General features: G+C 43.2%; 1 protein-coding gene across 1 annotated transcript in view; it reads left to right on the top strand.

The window, feature by feature from the left end:
* LOC126412196 (protein groucho) overlaps positions 1-19738 on the top strand; it is a 697281-nt gene that overhangs the window by 556624 nt on the left and 120919 nt on the right. Inside the window, exons 5-6 of the mRNA XM_050081679.1 lie at positions 2824-2886; positions 14434-14508. Of these exons, the coding sequence (XP_049937636.1) occupies positions 2824-2886; positions 14434-14508 (138 nt within the window). The remainder of the gene's footprint in view (positions 1-2823; positions 2887-14433; positions 14509-19738) is intronic.

A 19738-nucleotide genomic window follows, 5' to 3' on the forward strand; every position in this document is an offset into this window, starting at 1 on the left:
CTGACCTGTCTTTCTGTAGCATATCCTACTGCCATCTGTGTACATCACTAGAAAACACTGGAACACCGGTGCGTTCTTCCTTCTGAGGACCGCGGGTACCAACTTCCTTCTGAGGGGTCACTTGACACTGTAATGCATAACACGGCGCCTAGATGGTAAATGGTTTTAATTGTTGCCTACATTGAACGCGAAGATCTCAAGCCATGCAAGTAAGATCACCGGTACCGCAAGTATCAAAATAGATTCAACATACCTGACGCCGATGCACGTGGCCTACTAATTCTTTTGAACAAGGTATATTTGCGTCGCACCTTGTGTACACCGATAAAAACACATGGTCACAGTTTTCTAAATCTTCCATTGCCGGGTGCGTGGCTTGAGTCAACGTACCTAGAAAACTCGCTGGAAGAACGCCGTGTCCCCGGGAGCAGCGAGTAATTTAATTTGATTTTAGTGTCGGCGATAACTAGCGGCCAGAGAGGTAGTCTGACTCGCAGGGAGAGTTTTTACGATGCGCCGTTTCCGCTGCAGTGATTGCCTTTCCACTTCCACGACCGGCGGTGTAGTTGGAGCAAGGCGAGCTTTGTGCGGAACCACGCAGTGAGTCAGCTAATGGCCACCACACGATCGCCACATTCTGCCTGAGCAAAGCGACCTGTGGCACCTTAATCCTACCGCCTGTACGTGGGACACAAATTGCGGAAGACAGAAACCGAATTTCGGAAACCGATTTTTTCTGTCATGCTTACATCTTGTATCTGAATCGATTTTACTAGATGTTTATCGTGCATCAGTTGTGTTACACAGGCGGCTGTTCCGATTTACGTTCCACGGATATAGTGAAGTTATCGGCTGCATTCCTCATTTTCTTCATAAAAGAGACGGTACGATTTTGTTATAGATGTGGATCATCTCTTGGAGACGAGGAGGGGGAGATTGATGGAGCAACAGTAACGTGTCACGATCTTCGATTAAAACATGTTATATTCTTGCATAGTCTACAACTTAAGTCGCTAGTTTTGTGGAAACATTACAGAAAATATCGTCTGTGACACACATGTATCGCTATGTGAAAAGTAGGTTGTATGTTAGAAATCGTAAGGGGCAAACTACTTAGCAAATAAATTATTCAAGGACTTGTAATTCTCTGCCGCGTGGCGCTTGTTGTATTTTCTCTCTCTCTCTCTCTCTCTCTCTCTCTCTCTCTCTCTCTCTCTCTCTCTCCAACGAAAGAAGAAATGACAAAAAAGATTTTGGCTGTGAAGAAATAAAAAGAATTGTACAATACGTACCATTAACTTTTCTCTAAGACCCAGTCGCAAATCTCGTAAGGCCAACGGGAAGAGGGCAACATGGACAGAGGGCAAAAGCTGATAAATCCCGATCTTCAGAATGTGTAGAGACTGCAAAAGTACGGTGTATGGATCAATGTGGCGTAGTATCCCGCTAGACGCGTTTGGAAAGTCATCACAAAGCTTTCTTGTGGCGGCCAAGGGTTCGTAGCGACACGACGTTTACCTTCGTTAACTTCTTGCGAGAAAGCTGAGGGAAGTAGATCTGTACTGTGGTTTAGGATCTACTTTGTCGTCACAGTTATCTTTAGATTCTTTAAGATTTTTAGCGCGTAAAATATTTCCAGAAGATGCCACGAGTGTGGTGTTGTCTTACCTTTTTAGTTGGCCAGACTTCTTCGGTATCATTTATTTTCAAAATGATACACGAAACACCTCGCCTGTTTTGGGAGATAGACGCTCACACTAAGCTTCTGCGAACTACGTATGTTTCTCTTGCTTGTCTCTGTGTATGGCCGAAAACGGTCGCGATTAAATACTATATTAGCGTTCAGCAGGAATTTTAAAAACTGTAGGAGAGAAGAAAGCTCTGGACCCTGCCCAAGTTTTGCTTGCTGTTCTGTACTAACTGCACGTTGTGTTGCTTAAGGCAAAAGCATGAATTTTATTTCTGACAAAATGTAGCAACTCCGAAAGAGGCACGCTTGTCTGCCAGATATCGGTTATTGTAAGATCACAGCCGCCTGCTGCATATATGTATATTCGGCTTAGCTACATAGAGACGTGCTACGTAACAGCAAGGAGACCATACTGCAGAACAGCAGGGTGCCCAAACATGTGTATGGCACTTGCTGTAATGTCAGTGGTCTGGCAGAGACCGGTTTCTGGAGAAAGTAATGGAGCTATACAATAAACGATGTGTGCCTTAATGAGAGCCCCAGTAGTTGGCACCCCAAAACTTCGAGATACGTGTAGAAAATCATGTTGCACACAGTGAACTGCTAGAAAAATTTTATTGTTGCTTCCAATTCCAATTTTTACAAATGTATTATGCTGATTATTATTAAAAAGCTGATTATTATTAAAAAGCGAAATTGGTAGCAGTAATAAAGATTTTCATAGAAGTTGACAGTGTACAACACGGTTTTCGGCATAGATACAAAAGTGTAGCACGTAAGGAAACCAATAAGAAAACGCTTGGGCCTCACCGCCGCGTTTGATACCAGCAGCTAAGAAGGATTACTTACGTACTTAATGGAATCAAAGAATTGTACGTAATAGCTACATTATCCAGCCGTAGTACTGACAGCCAAGGGAAGAAATGTTAATGTCTCTGCTGTTTGTAAAATGATATTTTTTCCCATCCTTTAGTGTATTACTAGTTCTGTCAATTTAAAAGCATCCCAGCGTGTTCTGTTGGTTGTACCTGTTGCGGACATTCTGTATGTAGTGTTAGTACTTCTATTGACCTGAATCTTAGTAAATAACTTAATTTTTTGTCAGTAACGATGTTTTTTTTCTTCTGTTTCAGACGGAGATTGCTAAGAGACTGAACGCTATTATAGCACAAGTGCTGCCATTCCTCGCCCAAGAGGTAAGTAAGTAGTAAGAAATTTTAAACTAAGAAATATGAAGCACTTCTTTATGAAGCATAGTGTTCCAAACAGATTAATCCATTTCACAAGACTGTATCTTCTGTATGAATGTAGATAGAAACTTGCTAACTTTGACTTAAGCACAGTACTATAAAGCTGCTTATTTTGAAAAGAACAAATAGAATTTACAAGGGTATATGTTTCACGTGTATGTACATACAGCCTTGTGTGCCTTTTACAATTACGTTTAGAGTACAATTCTGGTCGATGCACTTTCATTTGTCATGACAATAATACGCTGACGGAAAATATGTCGGAACACCAGCAGGGAGATGTGCGACATTAATGAAAGTTGGTAGGCCTGTTTCTATATCTGAAAGATGATGTCTGTTCAAATTTTACACCAGTCGCATATGAGGATACAAATGAGGTTTTAAATACACACTGTAACGGAGGAGGAGGAGATTAGTGTGTTACGTCCCGTCGACAACGAGGTCATTAGGGACGGAACACAAGTTTGGATTAGGGAAGGATTGGGGAGGAAATCGGCCGTGCCCTTTCAAAGGAACCATCCCGGCATTTGCCTGAAACGATATAGGGAAATCACGGAAAACCTAAATCAGGATCGTGGGACGCGGGTTTGAACCGTCGTCCTCCCGAATGCAAGTCCAGTGTGCTGACCACTGCGCCACCGCGCTCGGTCGCACTGTAACGGTCGTGAGCGTTAGTTACTTTGAGATTGGACGTGGTGAGTTGATGTTAGTCAAAAATGCCTTTAAGGCAACAATGACGATTTTATTAACACCCCACTGAGTTTGAACGAAATCTTGTAATACGGCTACGAGAAGCTAGATGTTCTTTCTGTGATACTACGGAAAGGCTTGGTATTAATGTACCCACTGTACATGACTGCTGGAAGTGGTGGCCACGAGAATGTACGGTCGCAAGAGGACTGGGCTCCGGTCGGCCACGTTATGCTACCGTGACGGGAGACCATAGTGTTCGGCGCGTGGCTGTGACGCATCGTACTGCATCTGCAGCAGCAATTTGAGCATCGGTTGGTACCACAGTGACGCAGTGAACTGTTACAAATCGGTTGTTGCAAGCGCGACTTGCAGCGTGCATTCCACTGACCACAAACCACCTTCACTTGCGACTTCAGTGGCGTCAGAAGCAAGAGCTCATTGGAGGCCAGGGTGGAAGTCTATTGTGCTCTCTGATGAATGCTGGTTTTGCCTCGGTTAGGGTTGCCGTCCTTCCCGATATATCGGCACCGTCACCGCTATGAACCTTACTGTCTCGACATCCTGATAAGATCAAATTTTGTCTCGATTTTGCAAAATACTTTTACGAACTTGGCCCAAGCACTGAAGTAACGCATTCTGTTAGCTCAACGTGTAAATGCAGCCTCAGTTAGTTTTATTTATGTCAATAAGTTTATGTTAAGTGCGTTTAAAATTAGTTGCGACTTTTGACGTTTGGCTCATCGGAGGAGACATGACGCCGTTGCCCAGGTAACACCAAGGGCGAGCCGGGTTTCCCTATCACGCCGTCTTTGGTAGTAATGGTATCACACAAATCAATGGAAATCTCACAGATAAATTAGTAGCCAAAACCAAGAAAACCTTCAAAGCATATCATACAATACTTACACAATACGAAGAAAGGACATGTAAATCAATGAACCCTAGGACACCAAAGCTCCGTGGACACCCTAAGACACACATGGGATTTGTTCCTATACGTTCTGTGGTAGACAATGTTAACAGCCTCACATGGTACATAAGCAAGAAATTAAACAACCTCCTTAACAAATTTTACAATATAACAAAAACATATACAGTAAGGAATTAGCTAAAAATATCGAAGACATAAAAATACGCCAAAATGCAAGATTTGTGTCTTTCGACATTACTAACCTATACACGAACATTCCAATTCACTACAGAATAGAAATCGTACAACATAACCTACTCAAATACAGAAAAATCTCAATATAAGGCACTACAGAAATTTTTCAACTAACAAAACTTCCCACGCGGGGTAGCCGCGCGGTCTTAGGCGCCTTGCACGGTCCGCGCGGCTCCCCTCGTCGGAGATACGAGTCCTCCCTCGTGTGTGTGTGTGTGTGTGTGTGTGTGTGTGTGTGTGTGTGTGTTGTCCTTAACGTAAGTTAGTTCAAGTTCGATTAAGTAGTCGGTAAGCTTAGGGACCGATGACATCAGCAGTTTGGTCCCGTAAGACCTTACCACAAATTTCCAAAAACTAACAAAACTTGTTTTACACCAAAATTATTTCGTGTTTGATAGTAAAATATATGCACAAACAGATGGAGTCGCGACGGGATGTAGCATGGCTGGAACCATATCTCAGATACTCCTTACCAGCTTGGAAGAAAAATTCTTTGAAACAAAAAACGCAACTAATCAGAAAATCATATAGTACTACAGATACGTAGAAGACACTTTAATGCTTATAGAAGGTTATCTTAGTGGCATAGACGAAATGCCGGCCGAAGTGGCCGTGCGGTTAAAGGCGCTGCAGTCTGGAACCGCAAGACCGCTACGGTCGCAGGTTCGAATCCTGCCTCGGGCATGGCTGTTTGTGATGTCCTTAGGTTAGTTAGGTTTAACTAGTTCTAAGTTCTAGGGGACTAATGAGCTCAGCAGTTGAGTCCCATAGTGCTCAGAGCCATTTGAACCATTTTGAACCATAGACGAAATACATCAAGCATTGAATGAATTGCACACCAAAATGAAATTTGCCATAGAACACGAAACTAACGAAACAATTAACTTTCTCGACAATTAAGAATACTAACAACGAACATGGCTTCGAAATATACAGAAAGCCTATAACAACGGACTACATTATCAGTGCATATTCATGTCATCCTAAAGCCCACATACTCGCATTCTTCCATACAATGCTTAACAAATTAATAAATTTTCCACTAGAAGACGAAGCAATTCAGAAGAAAATAAAAATCTTAGAATACATAGTGCTGCACAACTCCTGTGACCCCAAAATTGTAACAAAATTATACTACAGTAAAACACAACCAAACAGGCCCAATATACATAAAGAAATAGCATTAAGCAAATACACAACGAAAAAGAAGAAAATAACATACGTAACCACAACTTACATAGGAAACATGTCAAACAAAATTAACAAATTATTTATCAAAACCGACATCGCCTTTTCACAGCAAAATACACACGGCCTCAAACACAAAATCCACAAAGGCAGCTCGAAAATTCCCATACTCAACGACCCGGCGTTAACAAAAATTTCATGTAACACAAGCCCCAAATTCTGCATAGGACAAACCGGTAGAAACTTCAACTTAGATGTAAAGAGCACACCAGAGAGAGTGGAAACAACCGAGCCACATTTTTTCAACATCTACAAACAGGAAAACACGACGTAAAACCCATGAACGAAGCACTAGAAATCTTCTGTATTACGCAAAAGGCAGCAAACATGAACATCTTTGAGGAAATAGAGATATATTCACATGCGTACAACAACCCCACAAATTTACTGAATGTGCAAGCGACCTAAACCACAAAAAATGTGTTGAAAACTTTATCCAGATTATAAAAGCTAGAAAACAGAGACACTAAATAGTACCTACCCATAGTAATAGCGATAACATAGACCATAGATAACATAGACTGTGCATGACGTCACTTTATTGAAACCAACATCTAGGTCACGTGACTCGGAGCACGAATCCGAGTATGTCATTACGCATTTATAGTGCACAATTTATGACATTTTTGTTACAGATCAAATGTTGTGCTTTTAAGTAGAACGAAAAGTAATCAAATCCACAAACGCTCAGATAAGTCTTGTTTTGTATCCTGCAAATTAGGTAAACGGACGAAAATCGCAGTTGAGAAAGTGAACTACTATAAAAGACTTGCAGAGATATTTCCATGAGTGGAAAATTACAATATATGTTGATCCTTAGATGTAAACCTCGATGAAAGACTAATATTTTAAAATGACAGAACGTTAATATCTAACTCACTACAGGAATTCTGTATAATATTTTCTAATACATTACGTTCATTGTTTTGGTATCTGTACTGGATTAAGCAAAAGTAATAAAATATAAACGCTTGTTATGGGAAAAGACGGACATTATGGGTACAAACGGATTACATTTCTTGCCTGGCAAACTGATAGAACACCATCTACTGCCGTGGAGTCCGCCTCCGTAGCGCAGCGGTAGCGTTACCGCCTACCACGCAAGGGGGCCCGGGTTCGATTCTCGGCAGGGAACTGGGCGTTGTGTGTCCTCCATCGTCACTGACACGCAAGTCGCCGAAGTGGTGTCAACTAAAATGACTTGCGATACGGCGGCCGAACCCCGAAGGGGATATCCCGGCCAATAAATGCCATACGATCATTTCATTTTTTTACTCCCGTGGAAGTGGCGAATTATGCCTGACACTGCAACAGAAACAGGTATTCACCACATAACTATGATTCTGTCGTAATAAGGATGACCATCGCATTAATATTACGAATTTCGAAAAATTAGGTTAAATGTACTAATACAGGACGTATAGTAGCAGTACCACAAGGTATTTTACTGTTAAAATCTGTGCTTGATTTCGGGTGTAAATGAGAAAAATTGTCAGCTCCATTCCGCATTGCGCGTAATGACTTTGATTCGGCTGCTGCAGTGATTTGGCTTACTGCAACGAGTCTAGCTTTCTGCCCCGAGTCACGTGACTTACTTGCTGGTTTCAAAAGTCAACACGGCAGAGATTGGTGCGTGCGCAGTCTATGTTATCAATGGTAGATGCAGCGATAACAACATGAAGACTATACAAGAAAGAAGTAACACCAGGAAAGTATCGCTAATCATCGACAATAAAAAACTATTACGAAAAAAATATAACATAAAAATCTGAACTAAAACTACAACTGTATCTTAGGCAATAACATTATTGTAATCAAACCTACTAAAATAATAACCAGTCGAATTTCCACGTATCACTTACTTATAACGGTAACTGTGTAAACACGTAATATCGCTAATCCACTGTAATCCAAGCTATCAAGAGAAAAATAGCAAACATAAAAACTGACCTAAGTCAGATATATGTCTCCAATGTACATCTAAGAGGAGAAGTAATAATTCTAATAATAAAAAAAAACACAGGTTATGCCAGCAATGATATTACTTGTAAGGTAAAAACACCAAATGAATTTATTGTAAATTTTCTGATCATAGTTACAGAGCATTACATTAGTATCATCATTTACTTATGTATTCACAAAGCACCTGATGATGGCAATACCCCGAAATGGGCTCATCGTGAGTGATTTATAAAATAAAAACCATTTAAAAAGCTGTGTAGCTGGCTGATATTCACAATAATCATGCCATTGGAGGACAAATTTTGCACTGCGGGTCCCAAAGAGTAAAAGTTATGTTAAATAAATTTTTTATGTCTACACCCTCATCTGAGGGTGTCCCGATGAGGTCCCACCTAGGTATGGCAAACCTAGCCTCGGTACCAGTGACGGCCCTGTGTTGGGTAGGAGGAGGCCAGTCCAGGGCCTGCAGCCAACCCCTCTGCGTGCCAGCTACAATGGAAGTACACCTTGAGATATGGTCTGAGGTCCGATTTCATATGACAGCAGGAACACACTCGTTGGTCGTCCCACGCACCCTGACTGCAAATTTGTACGTCAGTCTGATGACTCGATCTGTTCATGAACATCTTTCCAGAGGGTGTCTTCCAATAGGATAACGCTCGCCCACATTCGCTGTTGTAACCCAACATGCTCTACAGTGTATCGACATGATGGCTTGACCTTCTCGACCTGATCTGTCTCCAATCGAGCACTTATGGGTCATCATTAGACGACAACTACAGCGTCATCCTTCCATCCCACAATTTGACATCCCTCATTTGTACAATACAATACATACACGTTTGCATGCTTACGTTCAACATCCTGGATGTTACACCTGTTATTAATGTATCAGCATTTGACATTTATAATGGCCTATCTCGCGCTTACATTAGCCTTTGATCTTGTAAAGTTGATCAATTAAACATGTTACCTAGACAAATTTATTGCCGAAATTTAATTACATTAATTATTTTTTGGTGTGGCGATTTTTTCCGACGCTCCGACTTAAAAGGCCTAAATACTGTGACATTGCAGCATGTACACATTACCTTCATTATAAAACAGTCACGGAAAACGACAACTGAATATATAGGCTGCGTCATGTTGATCTTCGGTGCAGCACCTCGTGGTAGGTGTAATAAATTTCTCACTTTAATTACTGACTCACCACCTTCCTGGGTACCACCAGTTCTCCCGTTCAGACCTGCCACAAAATCGGACATACTCAGCGCCTAGCTCACAGGACGTCTACGGAGACAATGTAAATGCTCACTGCCCTGGCGAGGTTTATATCGCAAGGAAATTACCTAATATGCCTCAAGGGATCCAGTTTTGTGTGTGTGAGTAGGAAGACTTTGATCACCAGATACCGTGGTTATTATATACTGACAAAAGAGTGAAACACCCAGTAGGGGAAGAGGAAACAAAATGAAACTTCACGAGCTGAAAGAGTGTCTGATGTTATTTCAGTGATTACAGTATCGAGTTAAATTTAAAATGAAGAATATTGAGCCCAATTGTCATTGTGAGGTTACTCTCCTCTGGTGTGGGTGCACGCACTAATTCGGTTGGGAAGAGTGTCAGGAAGCCGTTGTTTCCACTCCTGAGACACGGTGGCCCACAAATGTTGTAACTGGTCCTTGATATCCTGGATAATGGGCCTGCGACGGAATTGACGTCCGAGGTGGCCCCTCACATATTATATCTGGGACTGATCTGGGGATCTTGAGGGCCACAAGAGTACCTCAACATCACGCAGACATTTCATAGAGACACGTGCGGTTTGTGGACAAGCATTGTACTGTTGAAAACTGGCACCACAACATTGTCGCATGGGAGGTAACACACGAGAACGCCGGATGTCTATGACGTACCGTTGCACCGTCAGAGTACCCTCAGTCACTACCTGAAGTCGTACCGGGGGGCTCCCCTCATCATGAAGCCAGGAGTGGCACTGCTTTGCCTCTCCAAAACACTGGAAGAGTAAGTCCACTCCCTCCCTTCCCTACCCCACACACCTCCCCCGGTTGGCACCATATTCGCCGACGATGGCCATCTGGCATAGTGCAGAACTGCGATTCATCGCTGAGCACAAGGCGACGCCGTTCATCAGCAGTCTGTCCTTGCCAGTCACGGCACAGCTCCAGATGCACCTATTTGTGCTGTGATGTTGACAGCAGCCTACGCAAGGGATGGTACGAGGGTTGCATGGAAAGTAATGCACCGCATTTTTATCTTCAAAAATTCTTTATTGAACATAATAAGAATTACACAATGAAAAAATGGTGTTTTATCTACGCATACTATTTTTCCACGTAATCTCCAATCCGTTCTATGGCCTTCCTCCAGCACGAAACAAGAACGTGTATGCCCTGTCGGTACAAATCCTTGTCCTGGTGGCGGAGCCAGTGCTTCACTGAGTGAATCATCTCCTCATCGTCCTCAAAATGTCTTCCACGAGTGGCGTCCTATATTGGCCCAAACAAGTGGAAGTCCATGGGGGCTACATCAGGTGTGACAGCCGTGGATGGTCTCCCCGACCGCTGCAAGTCGTGGAGCTCCGCCGAATCGCCTTCTCATGACCTCACCCCCCGTGCCCAGGGACTAACTGTACTTCCGTCGACAGCAGATGCTCCATAGACTTTGTACAAGCATGTGTGAATGTTCCCTACAATTTCTTTCCCTGCAGTGAGAAATTCAATGGCGGCATGTTGCTTGTAACATACATCACCTATAGACACAATTTTGAAACTGTCCTGCTGCTACGCTATCTGTAGGAAGCGACGGAAAGTTTGCGCGCTCACTCAAGAGGCTTCAGATAATACATACGTAACGTTTCGCATTCGTAGCATTGTTTTCGGTTGAGACAAAAAATGCGATGCATTACTTTCTGGGCAACCCTCGTAATTCCCTAGTCCGGCTGATGCTAGTCTCTGACCAACGGTGCAGGATGACACAGAGTGTTACATGTTGTCGCTTGCCAGGCACGATGTGCTTGGTGCAAATTAAGACTGTGCTCCGCTGTGGTCAGACGTGGCCGGCCAGAACCTTGACGGCAAGTACGCCTACTCTCGCGTTCCCATGCAGTCGAACATCGCGCCAGTGTCACATCTGAATGCCGCACAAATCTGGATAGTGCACCATTCGACCAGCTGGCAAAATGAAGACCCACAGCGAGACCCCTTTCACACTCTGTCAGGTGCTGATAACGCTGCCTCGAACGCGTACGCGGCATCTCCATATCCTTCATAGTGATCATTCAACATCTCGTACCGTCCCAGGCTTGGTATCAACACTAAACTCGAACACTATGATGCACTCTGGTTGCCGTTATTTCTGTCACTTACAATTGCAACTTTAGATCATTTACACATCCGCCAATGATGTGTGGTGCACGTAATTATATTGGCACCCATCCATGTCATATGGGTGCTTCACTTTTTTTTGTCAGACCGTGTAAATAACCTACTGGATAACGTGGAAATGAGGCTTTTTACGGATGATGCTGTTGTATAGAGAGAAGTCGAACGCCTAGAAAATTGTAGTGAAATGCAAGAAGACCTACAAAAGATCGACAGTTGATGCAGGGTTTCGCGGCTGACCTCGGCATAAACAAACCCGAGGTATTCCGGAAAAATAAACACTGCAGGAGGAGTGTCAGTGAGGATCTGGAAGGTACCGACAGGTATGTGGAGGCATGCCGACTGCAGGGTCGTGGCCAGCTGTGCTAGGTTTCTCGGTTGAGGCATCATGAGGCGAGGCGTGCAGCACGACGGAAGTGGCCCAACAGATCTTCGATTGTGTTTAAATCCGTGGATTTTGGTTAACATCGGAGCACGATGAACTCGTCCTGGTGTGCTCTTCGAAAGCTGCGTGGCGCGTTGCATTGTCCTACTGGTACATGCCATCGTGCCGAGGAAAAAACAAGCTGCATTTAGGGGTGGAGATGGTTCCCAGGGATAGATGCAGATTTGTGTTGATGCGTCGTGCCTTCCGGATTGGTGAGATCACCCACGGAACGTCGCGAAAACATTTCCAAGACCATCACGCTCCCTCCTCCAGCCAGAACCCTTCCGACGATTGTTACAGGGTGTCGGCCATCTGTCATGGATCATAAAACGCATCTCATCTGAAAAGCCTACTTGTCCACCAACCAGTGGGCGCCCATTTGCGGTATTGGCGTGCAGTTTCCAGCCATGCATGAACCAGGTGCTTGCTGTGGACTGCAGTCCGTTGAACAGTCTTTGAGGAGACACTGTTGGTAGCCCCTTTGTTCATCTTGGCGGTCAGTTGCTCGACATTGCACATCTGTTCGCCCGTACACGTGAACGTAGCCGTTGTTCACTCCCTGTAATGTACGCGTTCTCGCTTCCCCCGCCCGGGTTCCCGGGTTCGATTCCCGGCGGGGTCTGAGATTTTCTGTGCCTCGTGATGACTGGGTGTTGTGTGATGTCCTTAGGTTAGTTAGGTTTAAGTAGTTCTAAGTTCTAGGGGACTGATGACCATAGATGTTAAGTCCCCATAGTGCTCAGAGCCATTTTTGTAATGTACGTCCCGTGGTGCACCACTGTCGCCTCGCCGCCGGTCTGGATAGCATCATTTTGCCATGCACGGTGTACTTTAAGCACGGCGGCACGCAAGCAGTTTAACAAACTTAGACATTTCGGAAATGCTTCCACCCTTGGCCCGAAAGCCAATGATTATACCCTTTTGGAAGTCAGATAAATAGTTCCGTTGCCGCATTACAACAATTGCACTGTGTTCCGCATCCCCCCAACACACTTTACGTACCCTCCACTGCTGGTGCTGCCGTCTGTGAATGACGTTGACGTCGAACGTACGTGGTACAGTTGAGTCTCGATATTCAGAGTCTCGGAATTATGAGCTTCCCATAAATCCGAGCCCCGCCGATCCTTTTCCCCGACCCGCTCGAACCACTCTCCTAGTTGTGTCGGTGTCAAACTACATGTTTTAAATGTTTACATAAGAAACTTTTTGTTGAAAGTGGTGTCTTTGGTTTGTCATTGTCGGTACAGTACAGTACCGTGCTGTGTTTAATTTACTTTGTTGACAGCTTTTTTCTGTACACCTAAAAATTAGTGCTGTAACAAACGAAACAAAATTTACGACTTTGAATGGGACGTTAGAAGAATTGAGCAACAGTAAAAAAATTGCTCTAGAGTACGGTGTCGGCGAAGTTACCGACGGTGACTGACGAATACGTCGACTGGAATTAGAACAGTTTTCTTGGAAGAATTGGTGTGAATAATCTCTTAACCGAACAACTATAAAGAAGGGGGAGTTTCAAAAAAGGAATAAGACGTTGTGCATATGGTTTATTCTTTTCAACATCGTTTTATTTCTTTTTCCCACATAAATTTCGATAGTTCCAGTGTTCAATACTTCGAGGTGATCCCGGTCCGATTCACGTCGAACCATTGAGACTTTACTGCAGTCACATTAATGTGACAGGTTCGTGCACCGAAGAGTAGGCGTATGGAGCGACTTGAAGTGGAACGACCACACTAACCGCAGAGAAGGCAGATAAATAAATGTAAATGTCGTGTGGCTAGGGCCTCCCGTCGGGTAGACCATTCGCCGGGTGCAAAAATTTGACGCCACTTCGGCTACTTGCGCGTCGATGGGGGTGAAATGATGATTAGGGCAACACAACACCCAGTCCCTGAGCGGAGAAAATCTCCGATCCACCCGGGAATCGAACCCGTGCCCTTAGGATTGACATTCCATCGCGCTGACCACTCAGCTACCGGGGGCGGACAGAAGGCAGATGCCAGAATGAGATTCATTGAACGAATCCTATCCTCAAATGTAGTCGACCCACAAAGAAGCTAGCTTACAAAATCCTCGTTCGAGGATTACTTGAATATTGCTCGTTAGTCTGGGATACGCGTCAGATAGGATTTATAGAGGAAATAGAGAAGATACAAAAAAGAGCAGTATGTTTCGTCACAAGTTAATTTAGTAAGCGCGAAAGCATTACGGAGATACTAAACTAACTCCAGTGGCAGAGAGGCTTTTTGCATCACGATGTGATTCCGAAAAGTGTCCATTCCTAGAAAAATCAACCAATATATTGCGTCCTCCTACTTAGACCTCCCGAAAAGGCTACGAAGAAAATCAGAGAGAGGCGTACCAACAATCGTTCTTTCCTCACGGTTATCGCGAAGTACCCTCCGTCACACACCACAAGGTTTGCAGGTATACATGTAGTGTGTGCCGTGATCGTCCCCTCAAACCGTCTGCGCCGCAACGTTTCGGTTGCCGGAGACCTTCCTCGGCCCATTTGCAAATATTTTCTGCCGCGAAGTGGCTCCCGCAGTCCTGTGTGTGTGAACTGAAGCGCGACTGTTTCTTGTTGGCAGCACCAGCAGCAGGTGGCGACGGCGGTGGAGCGCGCCAAGCAGGTTACCATGACCGAGCTGAACGCCATCATCGGGGTGAGTATACTACACCTAGATCTAGACCTAGACGTACGCCCAGCTGGCGCTGCTGCAACCTTCTGCCCCGTGGGATTGCCTCTTGTCGTCGGCTCGTTGTCCTATTGGTACACGAGAAACGCGTGAGGGGCTCTAGTGAAGAGAGCCTTATTTAACTTTCAGATTATACCATGTCGCAATTTTTAGTTCCTTTATGTTTTTGTGAAATAGCAACTAACAAGCAGACACCAGACCTCGCGCTCCAACCATTTCGACGAGCTTCAGCGCGATAGTCAAGGCCCACTGCATGGTAGCCTACATGCTTGCGTTTTCGAAGAGATATTACAGTCAGAGGCTATGACGCAAGATCTGTTTCTTGACCCGATGGGATTGTTTGAACATTCGAAAATACGGAAATTTTGTTTCTAGATATCTCATACGCAACCTAACAGAAATTGAAGAACTAATATGGTTTCGATCCACTGCAGATGTACTGGTGCGGGAAAATCCTTGCTTGGTGGGACGGTGGCGAAGTGTTATGAATCCTGCGTTCAGGTGACAACCAAATTTCATACGTTTGGATTCGAACTGCATTTTTTTTTTTTTTCCAGGGAAGAAATTTCGGAATATTTTGAAATTAAAACAGTGTGACACAAGGTCATCGACTCTTTCCACTGCTTTTCAGATGTTTAATTCGCAAAGTAATTCAAGGGTGGCGGAAATTACAGTCGGCGCTTCTTTTGGCGAACCATTCAGGTTAGGAGGAACCAGTGTTAGAATAGACTGCGTAGCTTTTGCAAACGACCTAGCAGTTCTGTGGCAGGGTATTCAAACAGCACCAATAAAACAAAGTAAATTCTTGAGCATCAGAAAGCATAGGTGTGCAAATATGACTTGAGGAAAAATCCTTGTGAGCAAACAGGGATCCAAAACATGACAAAATCGAGAGAGGTTCTCAGTTAAGATATTTATCAAATTCATTGTCATAAAAGGAAAACAGCTTCTAGACTTACAAAAAATTCCATCGAATCGAAGTCACAAAGTCTTTAATTTCCAGAAAACTGTTAGATTGTGGACCTGTTACGTATAATCGTTAAGTTCCTTATGTAAGACCGTTTTTTAGGATTCCAGTTAGCGCGAAACGGATCTTACCTCCAGAGCCTGGGCGTCTGTTATTATTGTTATTATTATTATTATTATTATTATTATTATTATTGAGTTGGAAGCTAGCGGCCTAAACCCTCTAGTAGTCTTTACTTTCAAGTGGTATGCCAAACTTTAAAATCGGGAGTCTCAAGGTCTGATGTTTGCTTGTAAGCCAAAAGCTTTCGAAGTCTCTCTCTCCCCTTCATTTTTTTTTCTTTTTTTTTTTTCTCGAAATGACACACGTTTGTTCTAGGTCTTACTTTGTAGGATAAGTAACTGCACTAAGTTGTGAATATGTATACGCCCGACTCGAACGGGGATGCAGAAAACGTCGACCATCGTCTAATTAGCGTCCAATCAGCGAAGAAAAATTAGGGAAAAGTAGTGTATTCACAAATTTTTATATAGTGGTTGGGGGAATTTAAAAATAACATACGAAGGCGTGCTGAAAAGTAATGCCTCCGAACTTTGTATCCGAAAACCCTTAAAGTTTTTTTTAAAATGAAACAAAGGTTATTAACATTCTATATCTCTATTCTTCATGCCCAAATATTTATTTCTCAAAGGTAGTCACGCTGGCGACAAACAAATTTCTCCCAACGAGAGAGACCAGTTTTTGATATCGTCACCGTAGAATGTTTGACTGCTTACACCTCTTCATCACTGTCAAAGAGAAGTTCTCGAAGGTGTAATTAAAATTTTGGAAACGGATGAAAATCGGTTGGGACCAAGTCGGTACCGCATGGAGGATGATCGATAACAGTGAATCCAAGGCGTCGGATTGTTCCAGATGTCGCAGCGCTCGTGTGCTGTCTGGTATTGTCATGCTGAAGGACAGGGTGTTCCATCTGTGGACGAATTCTACGAACTCGAAACTCTTTTAAGCACGCAGTTTCCCTAGCAGCGACATAGTTACATTACATACCGCCATGTTACATACTACAATTCGGAACCTTCTAGCGGCAGAGGACAGCAGCTATGTCGACATTAACAATAAAGATGTAGAACGGTATAACGTTTCTTTTTAAAAAAATCTTTAAGAATTTTTAAATAAAGAATTCGAAGACATTACGTTTCAGCATTCACCCCGTACTAAAAATCCCGATCTTTGCAGTGTGAGCCTGGGGGTGGGGAGAGGGCGATCAAAGGTCACATTTTTATTTTTTTCTTGACGATCTCGAAAACCACGACTTCTAGCGAAAATGTTCCCACGTACAAAATTAATCTACATTAAATGTCCCACAAAAAGGTTCAATTCAATTTTTATGTGGAACTAATAGTTTCCGCGTTCTAGCAGATTGAAAAATAGCAGTTTATTAAAAATAGCGTTTCAGTGGAATAAATTTAATGTGTATTGTTAATTGACGTGGATTAAGAAGAAATATTAAATTTTTTTACCACGTCCAAGTGCGCCAGAACCGTATTAAGGGCTTCAGCAACAAAAGACTCCTCTTGATTTTCCATATCAGATTATTTTATTTTTGTGACTCATCGAAAGAAAAAAACCCCTTTAACCAAAAAACCGAAATCATTATCGCCAACAATTTCACATCCAGCGCTAAATGGAGACGTCATGTAGACTTTTCCCTGCATTAAGTTGGTAAATTAGTGAGATGTTCCATAGATCATTGGAACGAATTTTTTGTCGAAATGATGTGATTGAGACAGTTTACAGGATATGTAGACATAAGGGTTAACGTTAATGAACATATTACTTTTTAGTCTTATTCATACAGCTACACTGAATAATTTGATGACTTTTTTAGGAGACTACCGGTTTCTAAATAAAAATACGTCCATGTAAAAGGAGGAGTTCTCCAGAAGAAATAGTTTCAGGTTAGATTTAAAACTTGTTTTGCTGTCTGGCAAAAATGTTATGTCATTGGGCAAGTGACAAAAAATTTCATATTGAACTCTTTACTGAACCACGGCCAGCTTTAATAACGGATAATAAATGGCATGTTGTAGAAATGGACATCGCTATTCTTCTGAAATTGTGCTGGATTATTCATAAAGAACTTAATTAGGAAATTTACTGTAAGCGTATGTATTGTGGTGGTGCCGTTTAACCAAGTACAATGCGTGACTTCTTGAAGAAGTACCTACTTGACGACCGCTAGTGAACACCACATATTATTCTTACTGCTCGCTTTTGTGCAGTCAGCGCTTTCGTTGTAAGTGATGATCTACGGCAGGACATTAATGACATGCAAAATATGTCAGGAGGTCGTTTCGTTTGTTTCCAAGACTAACAATAACTACCTAAACGTAATTGGGCACGGCCAAACTTTCAGAAAACATTCCTCACACACAAATAAAGAAAATATGTTATGTGGACATGTGTCCGGAAACGCTTACTTTCCATGTTAGAGCTCATTTTATTACTTCTCTTCAAATCACATTAATCATGGAATGGAAACACACAGCAACAGAACGTACCAGCGTGACTTCAAACACTTTGTTACAGGAAATGTTCAAAATGTCCTCCGTTAGCGAGGATACATGCATCCACCCTCCGTCGCATGGAATCCCTGATGCGCTGATGCAGCCCTGGAGAATGGCGTATTGTATCACAGCCGTCCACAATACGAGCACGAAGTCTCTCTACATTTGGTACCGGGGTTGCATAGACAAAAGCTTTCAAATGCCCCCATAAATGAAAGTCAAGAGGGTTGAGGTCAGGAGAGCGTGGAGGCCATGGAATAGGTCCGCCTCTACCAATCCATCGGTCACCGAATCTGTTGTTGAGAAGAGTACGAACACTTCGACTGAAATGTGCAGGAGCTCCATCGTGCATGAACCACATGTTGTGTCGTACTTGGAAAGGCACATGTTCTGACAGCACAGGTAGAGTATCCCGTATGAAATCATGATAACGTGCTCCATTGAGCGTAGGTGGAAGAACATGGGGCCCAATCGAGACATCACCAACAATGCCTGCCCAAACGTTCACAGAAAATCTGTGTTGATGACCTGGTTGCACAATTGCGTGCGGATTCTCGTCAGCCCACACATGTTGATTGTGAAAATTTACAATTTGATCACGTTGGAATGAAGCCTCATCCGTAAACAGAACATTTGCACTGAAACGAGGATTGACACATTGTTGGATGAACCATTCGCAGAAGTGTACCCGTGGAGGCCAATCAGCTGCTGATAGTGCCTGCACACGCTGTACATGGTACGGAAACAATTGGTTCTCCCGTAGCACTCTCCATACAGTGACGTGGTCAACGTTACCTTGTACAGCAGCAACTTCTCTGACGCTGACGTTTCGGCTATCGTCAACTGCACGAAGAATTGCCTCGTCCATTGCAGGTGTCCTCGTCATTCTAGGTCTTCCCCAGTCGCGAGTCATAGGCTGGAATGTTCCGTGCTCCCTGAGACGCCGATCAATTGCTTCGAACGTCTTCCTGTCGGGACACCTTCGTTCTGGAAATCTGTCTCGATGCAAACGTACCACGCCACGGCTATTGCCCCGTGCTGATCCATACATCAAATTGACATCTGCCAACTCCGCATTTGTAAACATTGCACTGACTGCAAAACCACGTTCGTGATGAACACTAACCTGTTGATGCTACGTACTGATGTGCTTGATGCTAGTACCGTAGAGCAATGAGTCGCATGTCAACACAAGCACCGAAGTCAACATTACCTTCCTTCAATTGGGCCAACTGGCGGTGAATCGAGGAAGTACAGTACATACTGACGAAACTAAAATGAGCTCTAACATGGAAATTAAGCGTTTCCGGACACATGTCCACATAACATCTTTTCTTTATTTGTGTGTGAGGAATGTTTCCTGAATGTTTGGCCGTACCTTTTTGTAACACCCTGTATAAAGAATAGGAGTGGACTTAAAATTGAACCCCGCAGGACTCTCATTGTGAGTTCTCCTGAATCACTAAAATTTTCTCTCCTTTCAACATTGTTCCACTTATTCACAATAACTTTTTGCATTATGTTTGTTAAGTATGATTCAAACTACTTGTGTGTATAGCCATCAACTACATAAAATTTAATATTTCAAAGAGTTTAACGTGGTCTACGCAGTCAAACGCCTTGAAAATATTACCGAAAATACCAACTGGCGATATTAAGG

The sequence above is a fragment of the Schistocerca serialis genome, chromosome 7, assembly GCF_023864345.2.
Source record: "Schistocerca serialis cubense isolate TAMUIC-IGC-003099 chromosome 7, iqSchSeri2.2, whole genome shotgun sequence".
Lineage (NCBI taxonomy): Eukaryota > Metazoa > Arthropoda > Insecta > Orthoptera > Acrididae > Schistocerca > Schistocerca serialis.